Raw genomic sequence first — 20568 nt, forward strand, 5'->3', positions numbered from 1 at the left:
ATTAGTGCATGTCCCATCCCATGCCATGCCAACCACCATGCCAACATTCCTCAGCCCTGACCTAGAAAAAACAGGCTCCCAGTGGGGCTGAGGGGATAGTTCAATCTATATGCCTATTCTAGTCTTGGCCTCTTTGCAGAGACTGCCAACAAGGATGTCTATCAGTGCCACTTGTAACTGGTTTCATGACGAGGGCAACTGTGCACTAGGAGCTGGACTGAGCCCACCCACTACTAACTGAATATAATTTAACACTGTTTCGGTGTGGGTGTGTAGGTGTGGTTGCTTAGCCTGCATAATGCTTCACATCTTCACAGCACTTTACAAATTGTCAATTCATCCTCACCGCACTCAAAGTTGGCACCAAAGTTGAGTTGCTGCCATTTTAGGGATGGAGAAACTGAGAGAGAGTTTAAGTGACACATGCAAGGCCAGAATGGCAGATGGTGTGAGATCTGGGATTAAAGCTGGGGGGGTGTCAAATTCATCCCTGGTGAATCGTCAGTGAAGTTATGGCCTGGTCACGTGCTCAGATGCCAACATCACATCTCTCATTTTGTAATTAATTCGTGTTGCTATTAAGCACAGGCAAATGTGCTTGGCACTGTGCAAGACATAGACAGGAAGACAGCCTCTGCCCTGAAGAGTTTTCACTATAGGAGACATTCACCCCACAAGAAAAAGCAGGATGCACTGGAAGAAGCAGAGGGGAGAGTTACCTTACAAACTCGATTTAATCTTATATTTTATTTGATCCTCTTACATTTCGTCTTAATGTGGGGAGAGCCTTGCAGAGGAAGTGGGTTTTCAGGAGGGATTTTTCTATTTCCGTTTGAGCGATAACGACAATACGTGGAACTCCAGTGGCAGAAAAAGAGCCTGCCCTGTGGTTTCTGGTTCATTGGACCCTTGGAAGCCGAGGGCTGCAATTCCTAAAATTATAAAAATACCACATGCCCATGCAATTTAGTTACTTATTTTCTGGGGTTGAGTGGAAGTTAATTATCTATTTATTTATTACTGTGCTTCCACCATGTTCAGTCTCCTTTCCCCTCTGGGTCGGTTTGCTGTCCAAGTGAAAGTTCTGAGAGGCTCCTCTGTTCTGAATTAGAAAGTTTTTGGTGCCGCACCTTTTACTTAACTGGGGTGAATTCCAACTGGATTTACAGTAACCAAAAGCCTGATCCTACCGTCACAACCTGGTCCAGTCCCACTCTCTGGATGGACCCTCGTCTGTTGTGATTGGATCCAATCACTGAATCCCACATACTAATATGCTCCCGGGATCTGGATATGAGGAGTGGATAGTCACTGTTCCTAGCTCAGGCACATTCCCAGTTGCAGATCCTATGTCTAACCCTCTTCTTGGGCAGTGGAACCTCACAGTCTGATTGTCTAGACCCAGGAACTAGTGCCTGAGCTCCTTGTTGCTTATACACGTTCCCCCACTTGGTTCCATTCTTGGATGTAGGAGCTGTGGTTTTTCTAGTTACACACTTTGGGGACAACATGGCAGGAAAGCAAAGAAACACAGGCTTAGAGAAACATTCCTTATATAAGAAATTCTCTGGGCAGAGAGTCGTTCAATGTCAGTGATCCTGCTGGTAGAGAAACTACAGTAATACAAATAATTAATAATAATTAATTGTTCCACTGGAGTAGAGCCATTCAGTGTTGATGGCCCTTGATTGCTCTATCACACCTCCTCATACACAGACTCTTCACTAGCTGCCAAGTTCCTGCTTCAAAATGGATGCTCAAAGCCACTTCAAAAGTTACATTCAAAATGGAGGTTGAAACACAGCGTGACATTAACAAAAACCAAAATAGAATTTTTATCTTGGCCCAGAGAGAGCCCCCAATCCATCACACTTACTGCCAGGTGTAGTGCTTGATTTGCACTAGTAAGCATTATGCTGTATAGTGAATAGTTTCAGGATTGGGGCCCAAGATGTTAATGTCTAATGATGGATATAGCAGAGAAATTTACATTTTCCTGGTCTGTGCAATTCTACTGTAGTTAAATACGTGGACTATTTTCATGAACACACAGTAAGTTATATGTACTAATATGATTGTCTTCATAGAAGCAGCTCAGAGAAGGCTTACTGACAAGTTAGAGGAATTGGAAAAGGAGGTTGGTGTATATCATGGAGAAACCCCTCTTCTAGTGAGGATGAAAGAAGAACAAGAGAAAGCAAGGCATTTGCTCAGGTAAGTAAACTATCCCATGGCATGCAGAACGAATCTAGCTGACCATGCATTACGGCCAATATTTTCAACCTTGGATTCCGAAAGCTAGGTTGTTCAATCCTACCGAAGTGGCCTCATTTCAGTGGGATCTGTGGGTGCTCTGAAAATCAGGCCATTTATGTGGGTGTCCAAATATGGATGTAGCTGACTAACGAGAGGGCACACAGATTTGAAACCTATGGCCAGATGACGAGTTTTAGGGCTTGGATCTTGTGAAATGCTGAATACTCTGTACAAGTTGCTGAGCATCCTGAAGTCACTGTGAGCTGGGGGCACTTCCCAGCTCAGAAGATCAGGCCCAACCTAGTTATCATCCCTATGTCACATTTAGATTTACCCACCTTTATATCATGGTAGTTATCCAAACCAGGCAAAGGATGTATTTGTAACTATGGATGTGCCAAGCTTAAAGTTTCAAAAGAGCTGATTTGTAAATAATCAAAGTGCAGTAAAGCAGCTGTAAAATTGCATAGCTATAAAATGTTTGTTTGCATAATTCAAACAATTTTCTACTTGGTTGAGATCAAGCAGGAAAAATTTCAGTCAAAAATGTAATATTTTGAAGAAAATTATGTTTGAAAACAGGGGTTTGGAATAAGGGCACCATCTCAAATGTAGGCACCCGGTAGCCATTGGCATGCCTGTAATAAAATCATAACATGGTTAAATTCAAACCCAGTGTGAATTTTTTTAAAACATGTCTGAAATCTGTTAGAACCTACACTTACCGTATATCTATATGCATCCGATGAAGTGAGCTGTAGCTTACGAAAGCTTATGCTCAAATAAATTTGTTAGTCTCTAAGGTGCCACAAGTCCTCCTTTTCTTTTTGCATATATCTATTGTAATACAAACTCCTTTTTTTGATATTACTGTGTTCTTTCTATTTCTTACTCGGTATGAGAATATTTTTTTTTCTTATGTAAAGTAAGAGTAGTTTCTTGATTTAGATTTTTTTTTTTTGCATTCCTTTAAAAAAATACATGTTGCAAACTGAACGCGCCCCCAAACCAAAAGTTTACACGTTTGTATGTTCACTCCCATTGATTTCAAAGAGCTTAGGATCAAGTCCTTTCAGAATTACAGTGTGCTATATTTTTCCTTAGCTAGCCTTGCTCAAAATACTTTGCATTTATTAAAAATTGCTTCAATAAAGATCTTTTTCTGGGTATGATCCCCAAAGCATCCTGCAGGCTGATCTCCAATGGACTGCAATAGGAGTTCTGTGTGTGAGAGTGTGTGGATTTGGGCTGTTTATGTTTAACATCTAAAAAATCAGTCAAAGAAATTAGGCTCCAGTTTTTCCAGAGTTATGTACTGGTGTTACCTTCGGTTGCTAAGTGATGTTTCCATGCAGAGTTAATGCAATACTTTCCCAGACAGCACTGTACTCTGCTCCTGTAGATAGATAGTGCCCTCTGGTGGGTTTGTCTTACTGAGTATAGTGCTTTGGCATCTAATAACAGCGTTGGCCCTAAAAAGAGTGTTGTTGACAGCGTTTTCGTGGAGTTAGTTGTAGTTGACTCTACCATTTTCACAAAGGTGTTTATCTACAAATCCATAGATGGCATGCTGTGTAGTGTAGACCTTTTCATTTCTTCTTTCCAGTTTGTGGGCCAGATCCTCAGCTGGGGTAAACTTGCTTACCTCCATTGATGTCAATGATCTCACAATGATTTACACTAGCTCAGGATCTGGCTCTGTATTTTTAAACTAGTGAGCACATCAGGAGCTCTGGCTGGTAACCACAGTGATATAGCTCTTCCGTTATACCATGTTGACTTTTTTGCCTGGTGGAAGCAATAAGAGCCCTGTTGAGAGAGTCAGCTGGCATGCCTGGACCTGTCCAGGCTTCTGTGCATTCTCTGGTTTCCAAACACATTTTTTACTTTAGGCCTCTGCAGGCATGAGAAGTGCAGACTGGAGGGTGAAAATTCTCTGAGTTTAGACTTTGGCATGTACACAGTGCCTAATGGGAGACTGGGGCAGAGATGGGAGTTAGTAGGCTCAGACTCCACCCAGACAGAACTGAGGTAATTCCTGTTGGCTATGGGAAGCCGTAAGGAGATTAGGGAAGATTATTTCTGGGGAGTTTGCCTGCCATTTGTGACATATAACCTGCAGTTCTTGTTGGATCTACAGCAGCTTCTGGATGTCCAGGTAGCAACAGCAATCATGAGTGCTTTTTCCCTCTGTTTAGCTTAGAGGTTTTCGCCTGGCTGTGGATTTTGCTTCCAACACTAGGGTCTTTATCAGTTCACAATTGGGTCATTGCAATGTGCTTTACATGGGGCTACAGCTGAAGACCTTGTGAGAACTTCAGTTTGCCTGAAACATGGAGGTCTGCTTTGTAGGCAGTGTATTCTACAGGGAGCACTTTACATCTGTGATGTGCACTGGCTGCCAATTCACTTCCATGTGCAATTCAAGCCTTTGGTTTTAATCTATTGTATAAGGCCTCTAAAAGGTTGGGGTCAACCCTAACTGAAACACCTCTGGTCTCTTTGGATGATTCTGCAGCAGATGAAATCAGTTGAGATGCTGGAACTAATTGCTCCCTGGTCTAGCCAAGAAAGTAGGGCATTTGCAGTGAAAGACCCTCCACTTTAGAAATTGCTTCCTGTTGTGGTCCAACTTTGTTGACTTTCTGGGTAACGCTTCTGTTCTCACAAGGGGCAGGGATAGGACGGGCATAAGCAGGGGTGTTGAATTTATTACTCCTACTAGATGTTGGGGTGAGGTGTTAATTGGTTACTGGGGAGATGAATTACTTTTAATGTTCATGAACCCGGAATACTGTAAGGGCTCATGTTTTAAAAAAGGAACCAATGAATTAACTCCAAATGACTCAACCGTAAAGATCTCTCCTGCAGTGGCACCTTCCTTCGGGCAGCAGGAGGAGGGGGCCCGTGGGTCTCTTAATGTCAGTGTTAGTTTCCATTTTGCCCATTAGAGAACCCTCTGCAGTGACAGGCCCAGCTCGTGAGGTGAATGCTCCTAACCACCTCCCTGCTGCCTCATGTGCCTGCCTATGAGGCTAACAAATGATATGATAATATATTCCAACAATGGGGTCAGCGTTTGTGCCAAACACTGATTTCAGTTCATACAAATATGCTACATTCTGGGCTCAGTCAAGGACTTACAGGCTGGAGCTCCAGTGCGGGAAAACGTGCCCTGTACCAGTGCGAGCATCTAGAGGTTTTGGGAGTGGGACAGCAAAATGTCTCCTAGGTGCTAAGATTGTACATTGGACACTTGAACTTTCCATACCTGTAGCGCAAGCATTCCCAGCAGCTCCCCGCCCACTAACGGGCACATAAGGTCTACGGCTGTTCTCACTCTGGGGCAGCTAGGGCTTCCGGAAGCTCAGTCTCCAACCGTGCACCCTGCATGGGTATGTGTGAGGAAGAAGACACCTGTGCCCTCTCTCTCCTCTCAAGCACAACTGCTCCAGGTTGCGATCAATGGTGTGCCGTCTAAGTATGCCACGCATGCATTGCATGGCCCAGAATTAAAAAACATGGCCCAAGTGGTGGCCCATGGGCCAGATCTGGCCTGTAGGATGATTCTGTCTGGTGTCCTCTGCACAGTGTGGCCTCATGCTGCATAGAGGGCTACAGCTGAAACTGTGCGCACCTGAGACTCTCAGTGATTAAGGACCTGATTTTTTCAGAGGTGCTGAGTACCTATAGCTCCCCTTGACTTCAGTGTCTGCTGTGAATGCCCGAGACCTCTGAAAATCAAGCCCTAAATCTGGGAATCCTGGATACACATCGAAAGACAGGATTCAACCTACATTCGTTACATCAGCTTCATAATCCCCAATTTACCTTTTGAACAGAACACAAATGGATCAGCTTGAGACCAGCAAGGCTCAAGAACTTAATCGCTTAGAAGAATATAAGAGAGACCACATTCACACATCGCAGAAAGAAAAGGTTGAATTTAAGAAGTACTCAACAGCAGCTAGAGTCACTAAAGAGGAAGTAAAATCAGAAGAAATACAAGTAAGCAGTGTATAAAGAAGGGGAAAAAGAAAACGTGATTTTACAGATCAGTTTGTAGTCCCTCCTAGAATGGATATGAGAATTGCTGCTCAAATCATGGAGAATCCACCATGCTTTGAGATAAATTGTTCCACTGGTGAATTACCCTCACTGTTAAAAACCTACAACTTATTTCCAGTCTGAATTTGTCTAGCTTCTGTTTCCAGCTATTGGATAGCATTATGCCTTTTTCTGCTAGACTTAGAAATCACTTCCCTACGTAAGTGTTTGTAGACCATAATCAATTCACCTCTTAAACTCCTCTTAGATATACTAACTAGACTGAGTTAAGTCTCTCCCAATAAAACATGATTTCCAGACCTCAAATCATTCTTGGGGATCTTTTCTGAATCCTTTTCAATTTTTCAATATTCTTTTTGAAATGTGGACTCCAGAACTGACAGAGCATTTCAGTAATGGTCTCATCAATCCCATACACAGAGGTAATACCAGCTGCCTATTCCTACTTGATATTCCCCTGCTTATACATCCAAGAATCACGTTTTCCCTTTTAGCTAGAACACTGCACTGGGATCTAATGTTTAATTGGTTATCTACCAAGTCCTTTTCTTTGCCAGTGCATTCCAGGATACAGTCCATTATCTTGGAAGTATGACCTACATTCTTTGTTCCTAAACGCATGATTTTGCATTTGGCTCAGTTAAAATACTTGTTGTTCAAATGAGTTCAGCTTGCTAAGATCACTCTCTATAACTGACGTGTTCCTATAATTATTTACCACACCACCAATTTTGGTGTCATCTGTAAATTTTACCAGCAATGCTTTTATAAAAATATTGAATAGCACTGGGCCAAGAACAAATTCCACTGGGAATCCACTACAAACACCTCACTGGATGGTGATTCCCCATTTACAATTATTAATTGATAGATCTCAAAAATTCAGTTTTTAATCCATTTAATAGGGGCTACTGTTAGGGAGCTTATTCCTTCACCCACTTACTTCCCTGGTCCTTCTCGCATGAACAGAGAGCAACAATACCCGAAGTCCAAAGGTGCAAACAATTCGATGTTTATTGGGTGAACTTCCAGCAAGCATGATTCCAGTTTCCTTCCTTAGTATCCTCCTTCCCAGCTCTGACACCACAGAGCCTTACACCTGTGTCCCTGTTCCCATTCCTATCCTTAGCCAAACATGATTCCAACTTCCTTACTCCCATTCCCTGTTCCCATTTCCCCCTTTAGCAAAACATGATTCCAATTTTCTTACCCCCATTCCCTGTTCCCATCTCCCCCACCCACCCACACACCCACCCCCTCCCACCCACACCCACCCACTTCCTCATTGACTACAGATTATATAGGAAAACTTGAGTTCTGCTTAGCTATACCTTAACCAATCATTTTCCTGAAATTTAACTAACCAATCCTAACATATTGTAACATGATTATGTACCCAATTATATCCCACCACCTTAATTAGTTTACACCCAGCAAAATTAATTATACAGCAGACAGGAACAATCACAGAACCAGAAAGAGATTATACAGACAAACAATAGCAAAGTGGTAACTATAATGACAAGACAATACAGAAGTGAGGATTTCACATCCCAGCTATTGATAAGTGAGTTCTTGCCAGACAGGATGCTATCAAACTAAGTTTCCTTTTACATTTTCTAGGCACTTCCCTTTCTCTGGAGGTGATAGGAATACAATCCTGTCCTCATAGTGCCTAACAGCCCAATAGCACCTTATTTCAATGTGACTAGTTTGGAATGTGAGGATGTGACTGTTCGCTTCCTAGCTTATGGCTGCCTCTGCTGCTTAGCCAAAGGCCTTAGCCTAAGAACAGGGCCTCAGACTGTCACAGTAAGAGAAGGCCCTTACACCAGCAGACAGTGATTTTGATTCTTTCTTTTATACCTCTAGAACTAGCCAAGTGATAAGAATATACCTACATTCTGAAAGTACAGGCCTTTGCAGACAGGCCTGAATATCTTTATCCTAACACTCCACCCCTTTTTTTTCTTTTGGGATCCTCCTGCCCAGGTATCCCTGGAAAAGCATAGGACATATGGCGACACATTTCCTGATAGGGCCAGGCATCAAGGTGGAAGGTGTCGATATTCCATTTGTCCCACTGCCCCTTGTGTAGTATAGTGCCCTGCACCTTCTCTCGTATGGGCATACCATACCTATTCCAGTTAGTGTTCCAGACTTCCCATTATAGTGGGCCCGAGAAGGTTAGGTCCAGGTTGTCTAGTACACTGCAGGGTTTGGAGGGCTTATTACATTACCTATAGGTTATCTCCCTATGCAACGTAACACAAGTACCGTTAACAATTCAAAATCCACAGCAACACCAAGTCCTGACCACTGCAGTATGATCCAACATCCGAGACACCACCAAAACACTGCCTCTCCTCCTTCGACGAGGTCACGATCTTATGTGTCCAGTTGCTGGTAGTTGCAACAAGCTGCTCATGCAAGTTTTGCATGCTTTTGTTCATATCATAAGTCCATTGAATGTTCACAGAGAAATGGGATATTGTCCAAACCAGCTTGACTACTTGGTATGGAACCAGGCAGTATGCCCTGGTTTGATTATTCACAGCAATAAGATTCACAGATCCATTTGTGCACCAAAGTCCAGATAGCTGCATGTAAATGTGTGTAGTTTGGTTATGGGCTGGTGTAATTGTGCCCCCAGTAATATGTACATTCCCAGCAAAACACCTTATACACAGTACACCCAATTGTCCACCCCTTGCATAGGCTTTTGATCCTGCTCCTCTATAGTCATAGGAGAGGGGCACATCCAAATATCTTCTATTGATTTACACTATTTTACACACCCCTCCATTAATTCCCAGTGAGCTCCTCCCCTTTTCATTATTTCCATAGGGCTTGTGGGGGCCACCTTAGTTGCCATTCCATTTCCAGGTACCACGGTAGCTATTACACAGATGCTGGCCTCCTAGTTGAGCATTTCGCATTCCCATACACATCTTCCCCCCCAAGGTCAGCCTTTTGAAGCCATCCCCCACCCACATCATGAGGTTTTGTGTTTATTGAAACCCAAAAATGCTAGCAACAAGACAAACACCACAGACAAACAACACAAAACATAGATCCATGGTATTCTGAGTTATTCTTCCGCTGGCGCCAGCTTGCTTGTAGAGTGTCTGAAAAACAAAAGAAACAATTTCCACCCCCCTGTGGGGACAGATTATTGCTTAATAATAATACCACTTTCTTTTACAAATTTCCTTGCTAATTGCAGGAAAAACAGAAGAATTACCTCCAGGCTGTCCTTATTTTGTTCTATAGTCAGGCTAGTGAATTACCTCACTCACTGGTCATTTATGAAATTCATGAGATGGTGTACCTCAGTTTCCCCTCTTGTACAACAGACCAAGTCTGCAATAGTTTCTCTGCTGTACCAAGCTTTAAGTTTATTCTCAGGTAATAGCTGAGACACAGCTTCAGATTTTAGCACTGTACACACACACCTTAAGGTTAACCTGTCCCCCTTATTTTCAGGCTTGACTTGTTTTTTTCACCTCCCTTTACTGGAGGGCCATAATCTGAGTCTTCTAGTAGCTTGTTTGCTGACCAGATGTATTCGTTATTTGCAGCTCCTTTGTGCCCATCAGCTAGGTAATTTGCATTTACACACAGAGGCTTACTAGCTTGCTTCTGGATCCAAAGCTGTTAGCAGCTCAGACACTGTCTTAAAAGGGAAGCATTTTACTTCCACCAGAGTTCTGATTACTTTCATCTCCTGCTCCAAAACACACAGAGATCTGAAAAAGAAAGCACAACCTATTGTGGCTCCTTTTGGAGCCCAATTAGGATTTTAATTAAGTACCATGTTTTATTTGCATTTCTTTTACTCCTTCTCCAATATACACTGCACACGTCCTGGGAAAATGCACATTCCTTCCGTATAGTTTAACCTCCATACATTATATTAGCCATATTAATTTTACACTAGGTGTAATTGCCTCCCCCATGCCTACAGAGTTTTCATGCACACCCACCAAAGCAACAATCTAATCCCCCAGAGCCATCCCAAGGCTCAGTGTTCCCATCATTCCTCCCCTTTTCCTTTTCTTTTACCTGTGCGCGCACACACAAAATTCTGTTTTGCCTAACATCCCTTGCACTGTGATTACTCTTTTTACACAACTGTACCCCGATTACACTTCCATCTTGTACAACTAGACACAACCAGGGGCAGCCAAGTTAAGTTCCAATAGAAACCCCTTCCATCCTTTAGTGATTTTGATTACATTACCCAAAAGTCAGATAATTTTGATCAGATTCTCTCTCTGCCTGCTGCCTGCAGCAGTCCCTTACAGACCATTTCTGTGGGAAAAGGGCCCATTTTCCCTCAGAATAGCTGTAAAGGCTTCTGGGGACAGAAGCGTAGTGGTGGTAGTAGCCACTCTACCTGACCCCCTTGGAAAATTTAATTACCAAGCTTCCATCCAATGTGACTGCACAGAGTTGCACATACAGTTACATGTATATAACTGGGTTTTATCATTAAACAAAAACTTCTTTCTTGACATCTCACATAAGTATCCAAAGTACCCTCCAATAAAACTTCAGAAAAACAAGAGTGTGGAAAGGCAGGTTGCACTTTGAAACTTTTTTTTTCTCCACTCCCCCAGGACCAAGTCTCAGATCCAGTCTCTAAAGGTAGTCTGTTAACTCTGCTTTTGACTTTAAACCCTTTTGTGCTAAATCATCTTTAACTACACCTAACTAATTTACAACCCTTCAGCAGCCCTTGCTGAAGCAGCACCAAACTTGAAAGATTACTGGCAGCTTCCCATAATGCTGCCCTTACTTCAAACCGCTCACAAGTGGACTGAAGTGCCTCCTTTCCCTGGAAGGCATTCAGTCCCCATGGGCAGAGACCTTCTTCCACTACCCATGTACCAAGGAGGGTGGGCTCCTCAGCCACCCCCCATCCCCCTGGGTCCCCTATCACTTCCTCCATTTCCTTTTTAATCCCATCCCAGGTTGACCCCTGTACCTGGTATGGGCCCTGGTTCTCCCTTATCCATTTATCCAAAAAATCCTTTACCCTGGCTTGCCAGAACCCGCAACTACCATCATGAGAGTTCGCGATACCCCCTCCAAGCAGCTGCGCGGACTGTTGGGGAGGGGGACTTAGAGGCTGCCATTCACCTATCCAGTGCGATGCATCCGAGTCACCGGCACCAAAATGTTAGGGGGCTTATTCGTTCACCCACTTACTTCCCTGGTCCTTCTCGCATGAACAGAGAGCAACAATACCCGAAGTCCAAAGGTGCAAACAATTCGATGTTTATTGGGGTGAACTTCCAGCAAGCATGATTCCAGTTTCCTTCCTTAGTATCCTCCTTCCCAGCTCTGACACCACAGAGCCTTACACCTGTGTCCCTGTTCCCATTCCTATCCTTAGCCAAACATGATTCCAACTTCCTTACTCCCATTCCCTGTTCCCATTTCCCCCTTTAGCAAAACATGATTCCAATTTTCTTACCCCCATTCCCTGTTCCCATCTCCCCCACCCACCCACACACCCACCCCCTCCCACCCACACCCACCCACTTCCTCATTGACTACAGATTGATTTTATATAGTGCTATCTTTTCAATTACAAGATCCTGCAGGATTAAGAGACACAAAGTGGTTGAGGTAATATATTTTATTGGACCACCTTCTCAAGATTGTCCAACTTCTCCACTAAAGATATTACCTCACCCATCTCGTCTCGCCACTATCCTGGGACCAGCATGGCCACAACAACACTGCACGCAAGATTAAGTCAAATGCCTTACATTAGTAATGTAGCGGACACACAACATCACTCATTCTTGCAAGATCAGGTACCCCTGCTGTCTTTGCCTGCTCATCACTTTTCACCTTCTGCTTTTATACAAGCAACAATACACACCTGCCCTTGGGCAGGATCAAGCCTGTCAATGTACATCAAGTGCCCCAGTGCCATAATGGTGGGTGCATAAATATATAAATAAATAGTTTTCTTATGTCCACCTCAGTTTGGAGTAGTGTCCCACGTTTGGCAGATTAAGCAGTAAATCACAATTTCACTACCCGACAATGTGCTATTCATGGTGAAGTTGCAGAAGAAGAAAGAATTATGTGCTTGAAGGAAGAAAGGAGGCAGAGGATGAACAGACAGGAGAGGGAGGATGGGAAAACTGCTGCTTTTCCTCATTGCTTTTGCTAATGTTGGGGGTTGGGGTTTGCAGGGTTTTATTCTAAAGGGTCAAGGATTTAAAATATACAGTTCAGTTTGTCTGGAAATACACAAAGAATGAATGCAAAACCACTTAATGCAAGCAAAAATCATAGGATCATAGAACTGGAAGGGTCCTCGAGAGGTCATCTAATCCAGTCCTCTGCACTCGTGGCAGGACTAAATATTATCTAGACCATCCCCAGCAGGAGCTTGTCTAACCTGCTCTTAAAAATCTCCAATGATGGAGACTCCACAACCTGCCTAGGCAATTTATTCCAGTTCTTAAGCACCCTGACAGTTAGGAAGTTTTTCCCAATGTCCAACTTAAACCTCCCTTGGTGCACTTTTAGCCCATTGCTTCTTGTCCTATCTTCAGAGGTTAAGAAGAACAATTTTTCTTCTTCCTCCTTGTAACAACCTTTTACATACTTGAAAACTGTTATCAAGACTGTCCCCTCTCAGTCTTTTCTTTTCCAGACTAAACAAACCCATTGTTTTCAATCTTCCCTCATAGGTCATGTTTTCTAGACCTTTAATCATTTTTGTTGCTACTTTCACCCCTGATTATAATCCTAGCCTCCAAAGCACTTGCAACCGCTCTCAGCTGTGGACTCTCTCCAATTTGTGCACATCCTTCCTGAAATGTGGTGCCCAGAACTGGACACAGTACTCCAGTTGAGGCCTAATCAGCGCAGAGTAGAGGGGAAGAATTACTTCTCGTGTCTTGTTTACAACACTCCTGCTAATACATCCCAGAACGATGTTTGCTTTTTTTGCAACAGTGTGACACTGTCGACTCATGTTTAGTTTGTGGTCCACTATAACCCCAGATTATAGTGGTACACTATAACCCCCTACTATAATGCCCCGGTACGGTGTACCGGCAAGAGCCGGTGCACCGTAGTGGGGCAGCCCAGCTTCCCCAGAGGGCAATTTAAAGGGCCTGGGGCTCCCAGCAGTGGCCGGAGCCCCAGGCCCTTTAAATGGCCTCCAGAGCTCCGCTGCCGGAGCCCTGGGGTAGCGGCTGCGGGGCTCTGACGGCTATTTAAAGGGCCCGCGGCTCCCCTGCTTCTACCGCCCCAGTCCTTTAAATAGCCACCGGAACCCTGCCACCGCTACTCCAGGGCTCCAGGGGCTATTTAAAGGACCGGGGCAGTAGAAGCAGGGGAGCCGCAGGCCCTTTAAATAGCCCCCAGAGCCCAGGGGTAGCGGGGGTCCAGGGACTATTTAAAGGGCCAGGGCCCCAGCTGCCTCTGCTGCCCCGGTCCTTTAAATAGCCGCTGGAGCCCCGCCGCTTCCCCAGGGGTCTGGCGGCTAATTAAAGGAAGGGGCGGTAGAAGCAGAGGAGCCCCGGGCCCTTTAAATAGCCCCAGAAGCTGCCGCTGCTACCCTGGTGGGGGAGGGGTGTAGGAGGAGGAGGAGGAGGAGAAGGACGGGCGGCACTTACCTTACAGGATGGGCTGGGGCTGGCTCTGACCCCATCAGCCCCACCCCTTCTGCCCTAGGCCCCGCCCCTTCCGGGGGCCAGAGCTGGCCCGAGCATAACGGTAAATCACTCGACTTACTTTCACCCATGATTATAATTCTAGCCTCCAAAGCACTTGCAACCCCTCTCAGCTTGTTATCGTGCACAAACTTTATAAGTGTATTCTGGATGCCATTATCTAAATCATTGATGAAGATATTGAACAGAACCGGACCCAGAACTGATCCCTGTGGGTCCCCTCTCATTGTACCCTTCCAGCATGACTATGAACCACGGGTAACTACTCTTTGGGAACAAAAAGAAAAGGAGTACTTGTGGCACCTTAGAGACTAACCAATTTATTTGAGCATGAGCTTTCGTGAGCTACAGCTCACTTCATCGTGAAGTGAGCTGTAGCTCACGAAAGCTCATGCTCAAATAAATTGGTTAGTCTCTAAGGTGCCACAAGTACTCCTTTTCTTTTTGCAAATACAGACTAACACGGCTGTTACTCTGAAATCTTTGGGAACAGTTTTCCAACAAGTTTTGCACCCACCTTATAGTAACTTCATCTAAGTTGCATTTCCCTAGTTTGTTTATGAGAGGGTCATGCGAGACAGTATCAAAAGCTTTACTAAAGTCAAGATATACCATGTCTACCGCTTCCCCCCATCCACAAGGCTTGTTACCCTGTCAAAGAAAGCTATCTGGTTGGTTTGACATGATTTGTTTTTTACAGATCCATGCTGATCGTTACTTACCACCTTATTATCTTCTAGATGTTTGCTTAATTATTTGCTCCATTATCTTTCTGAGTACAGAAGTTAAGATGACTGGTCTGTAATTCCCTGGGTTGTTCTTATTTCCCTTTTTATAGATTGGCACTATATTTGCCCTTTTCCATTCTTCTGGAATCTCTCCCGTCTTCCACGACTTTTCAAAAATAATCGCTAATGGCTCAGATATCTCCTCAGTCAGCTCCTTGAGTATTTTAGGATGCATTTCATTAGGGCCTGGTGACTTGAGGACATCTAATTTGTCCAAGTAATTTTTAACTTGTTCTTTCCCTATTTTAGCCTTTTCTGATCCTATCTCATTTTCACTGGCATTCACTATGTTGGACGTCCAATCACCACCAACCTTCTTGGTGAAAACTGAAACAAATAAGACATTAAGCACCTCTGCCATTTCCATATTTTCTGTTGTTATTTCCCCCCCACACCCTGAATCGAGTAACAGGCCTACCCTGTCCTTGGTCTTCCTCTTCCTTCTAGTGTATTTGCAGAATATTTTCTTGTTACCCTTTATGTCTCCAGCTAGTTTGATCTTGTTTTGTGCTTTGGCCTTTCTAATTTTGTCGCTGCATACTTGTGTTATTTCTTTACATTCATCATTTGTAATTTGACCTAGTTTCCAATTTTTGTAGGGCTCTTTATTTATTTTAAGAACATTGAAGATCTCCTGGTTAAGCCAGGGTGATCTATTGCCATACTTCCTATCTTTCCTACGCAGTGGGATCGTTTTCTCTTGTGCCCTTAATAATGTCTCTTTGAAAAACTGCAAACTGTCTTTTAGTGTTTTTCCCCTTAGACTTGCTTCCCATGGGATCTTACCTACCAACTCCCTGATTTTGCTGAAGTCTGCCTTCTTGAAATCCATTGTCTTTATTTTGCTGTTCTCCCTCCTACCATTCCTTAGAATCATGAACTCTATCATTTCATGATCACTTTCACCCAAGCTGCCTTCCACTTTCAAATTCTCAATCAGTTCCTCCCTATTTGTCAAAATGACAGATTACAATTAAGCCTTAGGTGTACTTCTCCCTGAGCAAAGGAAAGGCTTGAGATCTTTGCTCATCCACTCCTTTACATTTAAAGGTGCAGGGTTAATAAAGGGGCAGTGCATGTCTAAGGAGACATATGCTTAAATGTGTTTCTAAAATGGCTTGGTCATAGATTCATAGATTTTTATTTTAGGATCAGAAGGAACCATTATGATCATTTAGGCTGACCTCCTGCATAACACAGGCCCAAGAACCTCATGTCATCTACTAATCTCTGCATCAAGCCCATAACTTCTGTTTGAGCTCAGCATGTGTTTTAGAAAGACATCCAGGCTTGAGTTGTCATTGACGTCAGCAAGAGTTGTGGATGTGCTAGACTCATTAGGATCAGAACCTGAATCAGTCAGATTGTTCCATCAGTCCAAGCCACTTAAAGAAAATCTTTCTTTTTTTTTTTTTTATGTAAACACAGCGAGATGCTCCTTGATGGTTGGAATGTTAGGACCTGATTTTGAAAGGCATTGATCTCCTGCAACTTCAACTGACTTCATTTACAGTGGGTGTTCAGCATTTCTAAAATCATCCGTTGTTGGCTGAATATCTCACTGCTGTAGATGCTTGTCAGTACACCTTAAATACTGTAGGGGGCTAATAGCTACTCCTTTTTCTTAGGCTCCTTTTCTCTGGCTCTTCTGCAGCATGGATTTTTTGTTGTTGTCTGTTTTGTTTATTGCTGTGTATTTTGGTAGATCTTGTGTGATTTTCTTTTGTGTGCGTTTATGTCATGAAAATTTTCAATAAAGCTTTAAGCAAAACAACAGATTTCATGCATCTTTCCAAATGCATGAGATGCGCTTTCCTCGTCTGGACTGGTGCACTAATGTTATATGCCTTTCTCTAATAACAGATGTTAAAACAGCAGATTGCAGGGCTCCAGGAGGAGTTCAGGAGAAATGAGTCCCGCTGGCAGGCTGCCCATGGCAAGCTAAAAAATCAGATTGAGATGCTGACCAAACAGAACCTGGAGCTTCGAGATGAGCTCAGAGTTTCAGAGCATCAGAGGCTGGAAGCAGAAAAGAAATCTGGAGCTGTGGATTTCATAAGCAGAAAATCAGAAACCCCGGTACTGAAGGATCTGTTGTCTGTGGGTGGTTGTCTGAGCAGTGGAAGTGTCTGGTATACCAATGTCAGAGCAATTCAAAGCTTTGAGATTTCTTCAGATTCAGGAGTGCATGTGCATACTCCTCTCTCCCTCTTAGCCAATTATTCTCAGGGACATAACCAGTCGTAGGCTAGTACCCTAACCACTGGGCCATCCTTCCCTTTGTAAATGACAGTAACTCTATTCTTCTTTACAAGGTGCCTGGAACCACCAATTTCACTTGAAAAAGTAAGGGAAATGGTAAATAATCTTTATATATTTTAATGTAATTTTAATATAGCATTAATGAAAATTAAGCCCCTAACTCCCTTAGGCTACTTCAGAAAATGTAATCCCATATTCAAATTTAATTTTGATTTTTAACTTGACTGAAATCTGCCTGTTACTTCTGATGACGCTTCTTCTTATGCATAGTGAAGGTCACACACAAAGATGATTCCAGCTGTGCTGTATGCAACATAAAGGACACCAGTACGGAGCAAAACTGTATAACAATCCCAAGCAAAGCAAGAGCTAGGGAAGGCAAAATACACTGGACATTTTGGTCTAGATTCTGGCCCCCACCCCACCTGCGTTGGCCTGCTCTGGTGGTGCAAAAGAGCCATAACGCCTGGGCTTTCAGCCTCTGAAGATTCCCTCTGGGCTGGAGAATCCTCAGGTGGCATAAGGGCGCTGTATATGGGACATGACCCTGAGGCTGCTGTAACTTATGCTGGGGACCATCCTGTCCCTGGCTAGCCCCAGGCTCAAAGAAGCATAACTTGACCAGACTGGGGATCTAGTCCTGTGTGTGTAAACTTAGGGTGATTGTGTTTTATCTCCTATCAGAGCCATTAAGTTTTCCAACTCCAGGCACCTAGTGAGGGATTTCCATGCCGTATTGATCTCTTTGCTTGGGGGGAAACAGATGCCACCTGCTCCTGCCCACCCTCCTGTGGTCTAGCTGACTGAATAGTCGCTAGCTGTGTATTTATGTCATATTGCCTTGTTACCTCAGCCAATGTGAAGGTTTGATTTGAGTTTTTTCACCAGGTACAAGATGAAGTGACTGGTTCTGTTAGATGTGACGGCTAAACCATTGCTTTGTTTATCATAAATTCTCCATTAGGTTTCAGAAGCTATTTTGAGAGGGACATCATCTCTGGCTAACCTAGAAGAAAGGCCATTGCAAGGTAGCCAGAAGAGTCGCAGCACCACTCCGGTGGGGAGGAAAACGCCAGTGGAGAAACACCCCCCCAGAGATGTGAATATGAAAGTATGGACAAAACTCGGGTCCTTATTGCAAACAGGCACATTTCCACAGTTTAACATGAGACTTATTTTAGAAAATGATTTCTGGGACCAAAATGTATGTAAATCAAAGTGTCCAGATATGTGGGGTCACCTTTTCTACATGGCCCCCTGTTATGACTCAGTAGTAAAGTTTTCCTTGCACTCTTCCTAACTCCATACTGGTGTGAGACAATCATCTGTCTCCTATTTTAAGCATAACTGAATTGCCTCTTTGTAGTTATCACAGCGTACTGTGCCCCTGCCCCAATGCATGGTTTTGGCCCTTGTATTTGCACAGTGTGAGGATCTAGTAGTCTTGCCCCACCCACTCTTCCAGCTTCCCCTTCCCCAAACCCTCCCTGACTCTTTGGCCCTGAAGAGAGAGACACTAAAGAATTGCACCATGGCACACGGGAGGCTGTGAGGTCTCCTTTCATGAGCTCTCTGCAGCCTTGTCTCTAAAGCTGAAATCCAGTATTTTCACTGTTTCAGGCATTGCATAATTACAAAAGAGACCACACAGAATTTGGCCCGAAGCGTGAAACCCAATTTCTCTTTAGTGCACATCAGACCTAATCCTACTTCCCGTCAAATCAATGGCAAAACTCCCATTTGACCATAATGAGTGCAGCACTGGGCTCATATTGATAGCCCTTTGACTGCTCTTCTGTGGCTGGATTACACCATTGTCTGATGCATCTCACTTTTAAGAACTTTTTCCTAAATATCTAGTTAGAATTTTCCTCCTCCTGGCTTCAAGTTGTAACTTTTTTGTTTTGTCTCCATTTGAACATCCCAATAATAATCCTTCCCCTGCCTTTTTTTTTATACCTAGTCTAAATCTGTGCCTTGTCAGTCAGATGAACTGAGATTCCTCCTGTCTCTGCAGTTAATGATCTCAAGACACAAATACGTTCTAACATCCACGGACGGACTGGAAGCTACTTCCCACAGTAGCTGCAGCAATTACCGCATTTGCCTGCCCAGTAACTGAACTAACTTGGAATTTAAAAACATGTAAAAGGCAGTTACTTGTGAAATGAGGTTACTGTGCAACGTGAATAGAGATGTCAGGAAGATTTTAGGAAAAAACCCTTAAAATTCTATATTATATTATTTGTGAAGTAAAATGTGATCAGGTGAATAACGACTGTATTGTGTAATGTGCACAGACACAGAGGGGCAGCATTTATATCGTGTGTGAACTATTAGCTTGTCATTTCCCCACTTTTGAATGGGGTGGCCTAGATTGGATGTTTGTCCTCAAGACTTGGTGTCTTTCTAAACAATATGCTCTAGTTCAACTAGAAGCTATGAGCTGATGCAGGAATTACTGGGTGAAATTCTATGGTCTGTGTTACGTATGAGGTCAGAGTCGGGATTCAATTTTCAGAAGCACCTAAGAGACTTGGGATCCTAAATCCCCATTTTCAAAAGAGACTAAGTCACATCAGAGCTGGTGCTAGGCATAAGCAGACTAAGCAATTGTTTAGGGCCCGAGCAGCTCAAGGGTGCCCCCTTTCGCTTTTTATTATGTGTTGGGGGCGGGCAAAATATTCCTGCTTAGGGCCTCCAATGGGCTAGCACTGCTTCTGAGTCACACTGAAAGTCAGTGGGACTTTAGCTCCTGGATGCCTATGGCATTTTTGAAAATGAGGCTTCGGCTCCAAAGTCACATAAGGGCTTTTGAAAAATTTTACCCAAGGCAATTGTTATGGCTCCGTCTGGCCTTAAAAACTGTGAGTTAAATCTTGGCCACAGTGATGTCAATGGGAGTTTTGCCATTCACTTCAGTAGGGCCAGATTTCACCCTATGAATCTATAAGTGCTTAATATGTGAACATCCTGCTGCTGTGATTGCAACCTTTCACAGGGTTTTTCCAGCTTCACAAGAACCAGAAAATGAAACTGCTTAGAAACAAAAGTGAAAGTGGCTTGTCCACTTCCATTTTCCAAGCAGAGAGAGAAACGTGAAAAGTAAACAAACAGCAAAAATAGTGAAAAGTAAATTTAAAAAAAAATCTAACATTTTTGAAATAAGCAAATTATTTTTGCTACTTTTACAGAATGACTTCAGTGTGATTTTTTAACATGACGGTGTATATTTAATGCAAAAGTATTGAATGCATTTCAGGCAATGAAGGACCGAGTGCAAAGGACTGAGTCTTTGAAATCAGTAACCAGGGAACCCAGAGAAAAGACACCATCTAATCACTTTCATAGCAGAAGTACAACACCCACTGGCAGGAGAACATCCCATCAAGGAAGATTAACACCATTTGAGCCAGAGAAGGTAACTAGTTAATAGTGCAACTATTCTGATTGTTATGATTATTTACTGTTTATATTATGATATT

At 43.4% G+C, this 20568-nt stretch overlaps 1 protein-coding gene across 2 annotated transcripts in view; it reads left to right on the plus strand.

Moving 5' to 3' along the window:
* Positions 1 to 20568, plus strand: part of LOC125633959 (centrosomal P4.1-associated protein-like) — a 71291-nt gene that overhangs the window by 40382 nt on the left and 10341 nt on the right. For both annotated transcript variants that reach the window (XM_048844013.2, XM_075126859.1), the window contains exons 9-13: positions 2088 to 2214; positions 6099 to 6264; positions 16685 to 16900; positions 18048 to 18194; positions 20346 to 20504. In XM_048844013.2, the coding sequence (XP_048699970.2) occupies positions 2088 to 2214; positions 6099 to 6264; positions 16685 to 16900; positions 18048 to 18194; positions 20346 to 20504 (815 nt within the window). The remainder of the gene's footprint in view (positions 1 to 2087; positions 2215 to 6098; positions 6265 to 16684; positions 16901 to 18047; positions 18195 to 20345; positions 20505 to 20568) is intronic.

The sequence above is a fragment of the Caretta caretta genome, chromosome 3 (genome assembly GCF_965140235.1).
Source record: "Caretta caretta isolate rCarCar2 chromosome 3, rCarCar1.hap1, whole genome shotgun sequence".
Lineage (NCBI taxonomy): Eukaryota > Metazoa > Chordata > Testudines > Cheloniidae > Caretta > Caretta caretta.